The sequence below is a fragment of the Nerophis lumbriciformis genome, linkage group LG02, assembly GCF_033978685.3.
Source record: "Nerophis lumbriciformis linkage group LG02, RoL_Nlum_v2.1, whole genome shotgun sequence".
Taxonomy (NCBI): Eukaryota; Metazoa; Chordata; class Actinopteri; order Syngnathiformes; family Syngnathidae; genus Nerophis; species Nerophis lumbriciformis.
The window spans coordinates 31041358-31047357 of NC_084549.2; the positions used below are offsets into that span (position 1 = coordinate 31041358).

The window sequence follows — 6000 nt, forward strand, 5'->3', positions numbered from 1 at the left end:
AGGAGACCATCTCGAGCGGAGACAGGTCAGCAGCGCAGAGATGTCCCCAACCAATGCACAGGCGAGCGGTCCACCCCGGGTCCCGACTTAGCACAGCCAGCACTTCATCCGTTAAATGTGTTCCGTTAAACCACTAATGGTAACATAAGATAGCCAATTGTGTTCTTGTTATATTTTTTGCTGAGAAAAATGTAACTGAGAGGAAGTTGCAAACAGTCACTTTGATGAATTAAGGCAGGAAAATGCAGCGTAACGTTACATAGCTCTGACAGCGTGTTGATTCGTTTATAGCTCTTCCGTGGGCGCTGACGCGTGACTTGCCATTCTCTTCCAAAATGCTGTAGGGCAGTGTTTTCCCGAGTAAGTAACCACGACTCCTAGCTAGCTATTACCTTCCTGTGGGTAGTACTAAACAATGGCAACTGAAACAACATCCACATTGTTGTTGGACCTTTAACTACCCTTTTGAAACACTTTTATGGTACATCTTTGCTCCGAAACGGGAGAAGACGTTCGAACAGGAGGGCTGTGCGAGTCGAGGAAGAGTGTGGGCGGGAAGGAAAACCTGGAAATTATGTGCGAAAACATCAGACCAATGACAGCTCTGCGGTCTGCGAAGCTAGCTATTTTTTAGGGGGTGCGTATACAGGTCCGCTGAAGGCTTCGGAGGGGGTAGAGCCAGCTATGCGACGCAAGAGCATATTTTAGCCTTTAATTCTATTTTTAAGTATACAGTCGGTAAAAAAAACAAGTTATGTGCTGAAAAAGGCCCAAGAAAAAAACCTTTTAATTTTGTGTTTTAAGCAGTGGTTTGGGCTACATCGGCAATTGTCCATAGGGCGAGTTCTCAAGGGGGCGCCGCAAGGTTGGGGGGTGGATTCTTATTTTTGTGCTCAGCACCTGGTGCCCTCCCTCTCCACCCACCCCATATTGCTCACAAGTGGATAAAAGCAAACCTATGAGATGCTTGTCAATGTAAACAAAGCAAAGCAACATTGCCAAATAATTGAGACAAATGCGGTCTCTGGCATGTGTAGTTTGTATTATGCACATGGGGAATTAGCAACATTGCCAAATAATTGAGACAAATGCGGTCATTGGCATGTGTAGTTTTCATTATGCACATGGCGGCTTTGATAAAGGGGCAGCCAGGGCGCTATTGAAGCTAGAACCGCCATTGGTTATATGTGTAATAATGCTGTAATACAAACCCCATTTCCATATGAATTGGGAAATTGTGTTAGATGTAAATACAATGATTTGCAAATCCTTTTCAACCCACATTCAATTGAATGCACTACAAAGACAAGATATTTGATGTTCAAACTCATAAACTTTATTTTTTTTTTTGCAAATAATAATTAACTTAGAATTTCATGGCTGCAACACGTGCCAAAGTAGTTGGGAAAGGGCATGTTCACCACTGTGTTACATCACCTTTTCTTTTAACAACACTCAGTGGGAACTGAGGAAACTAATTGTTGAAGCTTTGAAAGTGGAATTATTTTCCATTCTTGTTTTATGTAGAGCTTCAGTCGTTCAACAGTCCGGGGCCTCCGCTGTCGTATTTTACGCTTCATAATGCGCCACACATTTTCGATGGGGGACAGGTCTGGACTGCAGGCGGGCCAGGAAAGTACCCGCACTCTTTTTTTTACGAAGCCATGCTGTTGTAACACGTGCTGAATGTAACTTGGCATTGTCTTGCTGAAATAAGCAGGGGCGTCCATGAAAAAGACGGCGCTTAGATGGCAGCATATGTTGTTCCAAAACCTGTATGTAACTTTCAGCATTAATGGTGCCTTCACAGATGTGTAAGTTACCCATGCCTTGGGCACTAATGCACCCTCATACCATCACAGATGCTGGCTTTTCAACTTTGCGTCGATAACAGTCTGGATGGTTCGCTTCCCCTTTGGTACAGATGACACGATCTCGAATATTTCCAAAAACAATTTGAAATGTGGACTCGTCAGACCACAGAACACTTTTCCACTTTGCATGAGTCCATCTTAGATGATCTCGGGCCCAGAGAAGCCGGCGGCGTTTCTGGATGTTGTTGATAAATGGCTTTCGCTTTGCATAGTAGAGCTTTAACTTGCACTTACAGATGTAGCGACAAACTGTATTTAGTGACAGTGGTTTTCTGAAGTGTTCCTGAGCCCATGTGGTGATATCCTTTAGAGATTGATGTCGGTTTTCGATACAGTGCCGTGTGAGGGATCGAAGGTCACGGTCATTCAATGTTGGTTTCCGGCCATGTCGCTTACGTGGAGTGATTTCTCCAGATTCTCTGAACCTTTTGATGATATTATGGACCGTAGATGTTGAAATCCTTAAATTTCTTGCAATTGCACTTTGAGAAACGTTGTTCTTAAACTGTTTGACTATTTGCTCACGCAGTTGTGGACAAACGGGTGTACCTCGCCCCATCCTTTCTTGTGAAAGACTGAGCATTTTTTGGGAAGCTGTTTTTATACCCAATCATGGCACCCACCTGTTCCCAATTAGCCTGCACACCTGTGGGATGTTCCAAATAAGTGTTTGATGAGCATTCCTCAACTTTATCAGTATTTATTGCCACCTTTCCCAACTTCTTTGTCACGTGTTGCTGGCATCAAATTCTAAAGTTAATGATTATTTGCAAAAAACATTTTTTTTTTTAGTTTGAACATCAAATATGTTGTCTTTGTAGCATATTCAACTGAATATGGGTTGAAAATGATTTGCAAATCATTGTATTCCGTTTATATTTACATCTAACACAATTTCCCAACTCATATGGAAACGGGGTTTGTATATGCTGTAATAATTAGTATTATGTCATACCTTATATCATTTAAATGTGTTACTCTGATTTGGTCATGAGCTTAAAGTTAATAGATATTATTTCATATTCATAGTTTTTTTTGCCTGTTTGCATAGAAACACTTTTATGAAAAGTACGATAAATGCAAAATATGCTCTTCTGTTAAGTAAAAAGTTTTAGCTGTAATGTTGTACATTTTGTCATTAAAATTGAAAGAAATATGCAGCACTTTTCTTTGATAAAAACAGAATGAGGGACTATAAAGGGCTATTTGTCTGTCCAACACAATGGTGCAGCTTTCATACAAATTTGGCTACTTCATTTTGGGCATTCATATTCTCCACATGGTTACTTCAAATATGTCAAATAGAAAAACAGCATAGCAGGAAATCCGGTATATGAATTATGTTACATCAAACCAGATTGTAAGCGCATTATACTTGCAGTCACATATCAAATATAACAAAAGAAGAAAAATATACCTTTAGGGAGAAAAATCTCATTTAAAACATTTGTATGCACGTACAACACTTAAACCTTTAGCATATCAGTATGTGGAATTAAATTATGGAATGAATTAAGCAAAGAAGTCAAACAATGTACTAATATGATCCAGAGGCTGTTTAAACCTAAAGTATTTACAAAATACAATGAACAAGAATTTTGACAAAGGTCTCAAACCTTATTGAAAATAAAATAGTATTTGTCTTGTTATGGGTATCATAACTAAATCAACTATTTATTAAGAGAACTGTTGTATTTCATTGTGTTACAAAATGAAGACATGAAGTGGTAATGATTTGTAATGAATTGGAAAAGGGGTAGGGTTAAATAAGCTTTGCTTCTTCCTAATCCTTTTCGGACATGTTGTAAAGGAAAATAATATGTAAATGATATATACATTGTATGATGTATCAAATTGTGACTGTATACATGTTCGAAAAAAACTTAAACCATAACCACAGCCATATATATTTACGAAAAACCAGTGTGTGGGGTACTTTGGGCTGTGGGTCAACAGTAAAATGATAACATCAGGCTATAAGAATGTGAGGACACATGCATTCCACACGACCCCATGCAGTCTATGTGATAAGAAAATCAATATTTACTAAGAAAAACCTTATTCTCTGACCCATTCACGTGTTTTTGCCATTTCTGCGTATTATTTATTCAGTGTATGACTAACCAGCTGTGCGTAATTACGCAAGAGCACAGGACAGTCTACCCTAACCACAGGAAGGTGGGTGTATTACTTTAAAAAAAAGTGATAAGTAATGTTGTAAGTGTGTATTTTACTTACAAAAATGCTGTCAAAAGTGCCGTCATAAAACAAAACTGGCTTGTCCAGTTCAAGTCTGTGCGTCTGGTCATTGCCCGCTTCCAGTTGTTGGTCTCCTGCGCTTACACCAAAAGGGAAAAAGTCCTCTGTCGTTACGCTGTGCGCCGACGATGCAAATCCGGCAAATAAAGCGACGCAGATGAGCCAACAAGCCATTGCTTGTCTTCTAGAAGGAGGTCTTGGAGTGTGCTTTGAGTCCGGACCACCACCACTCCAGTCCACGGTGGAGAGTGAGTAAAGTTCAGAAAAAGTTTGAAGGACTTGGGGCGGAGCTGAAGGGGAGGGTGGGGGTCTTTTCATCAAACAGCAATACTAGAAAAGGAAATAAGAGAGGGGGGCCTGGCTCATCCTTAAAACAGTTTACTGAAGAGGTCCCCTCTGCAAACACACATTGGATTTGTTGAAATATTTGCAACAACAACACTCATGAATCAGCTCAACTTCATTTGATGCTGAATCCCTTACCTCTGTTTGCACTGGTTAAGTGTCAAAATAAAGGATCCACTGTGTGTGGGAGATCCACACTGAAGCCATATTAGTGCATTTGGAGATAAGCCAGAGGCCCATCAGAGCACTGACATCAGAGCATGGACCAGTGAGCACCAACAGAACCTCACGGCGGCTTTGATTGAGACATTATTACAGTATGGGCAGGACAAGATGACAGAACATCAGACATTCTACATGCTAGTTGGGATAATGAACACTCTTCATGGATGGCCAGTCACCCACATCCCTTACATTCATGTCTCAACATATTTCTTCTATGAGGGTACTGTAAGTGATGCAACATTTCGAAAGTACATCAGAGTTAGTTAAATGCACTACAATGCAGTAAAAATAGAAGATGATTTGATGACCGTGACAACTTTATGTCCATAGTTTACATTTAATGGCCATTTTTGCTACTTTGTAGAACAAGAAACCATATTTCCTATGTTGAATGTGGAAACGGATGCTCCATTATACTAACAGAAGAAATTGACAAATTAAAGAGATGGTTTGACAAAAACAGACTATCTTTGAATCTAAGTAAAACAAAAATAATGCTATTCGGTAACAGTAGAAGAGAAAGTCAAACACAAATACAAATAGACGGAGTAAATATTGAAAGAGTAAAAGAAATCAACATTTTGGGCGTAATAATAGATGATCAAATGAACTGGAAATCTCATAAAATATACAACATAAGGTGGCAAGAAATATTTCAATAATGAATGAAGCAAAATATGTTCTGAATCAAAAATCACTTCACATTCTCTACTGCTCGCTAGTGTTACCATATCCGAATTATTGTGCAGAAATATGGGGAAATAACTACAAAAATACACTTCATTCACTAACTGTGTTACAAAAAAAGGTCAGTTAGAATAATACATAATGTTGGATATAGAGAACATACCAATATTTTATTTATTAAATCCATCCATCCATCCATCCATCTTCTTCCGCTTATCCGAGGTCGGGTCGCGACATAAAACATACCAATATTTTATTTATTAAATCCAGAATATTGAAATTCAATGATTTGGTGCGTTTGCAAACAGCTAAAATTATGTACAAAGCAAACTATAACCTGTTAGCCAAGAATGTAAAACAATTCCTCTCAACAAAAGAGCAGAAATATAACCTTAGAGAAAAATCTAACTTAAAACATCTGTATGCTCGTACAACACTTAAGACCTTTAGCATATCAGTATGTGGAATTAAATTATGGAATGGATTAACTAAAGAAATCAAACAATGTACTAATATGATCCAGTTTAAGAAGCTGTTCAAACTAAAAGTGTTTAAATTTCAAATAAGAAGAATTATGATACATGTCATGAATTTATTGGAAATTACATGT

At 38.5% G+C, this 6000-nt stretch overlaps 1 protein-coding gene across 1 annotated transcript in view; it reads right to left on the reverse strand.

Moving 5' to 3' along the window:
- Positions 1-4400, reverse strand: part of nid1a (nidogen 1a) — a 40642-nt gene extending 36242 nt beyond the window's left edge. Inside the window, exon 1 of the mRNA XM_061960762.2 lies at positions 4113-4400. Within this exon, the coding sequence (XP_061816746.1) occupies positions 4113-4307 (195 nt within the window). The 5' untranslated portion in view covers positions 4308-4400. The remainder of the gene's footprint in view (positions 1-4112) is intronic.
- Between the last annotated feature and the right edge of the window lie 1600 nt (positions 4401-6000).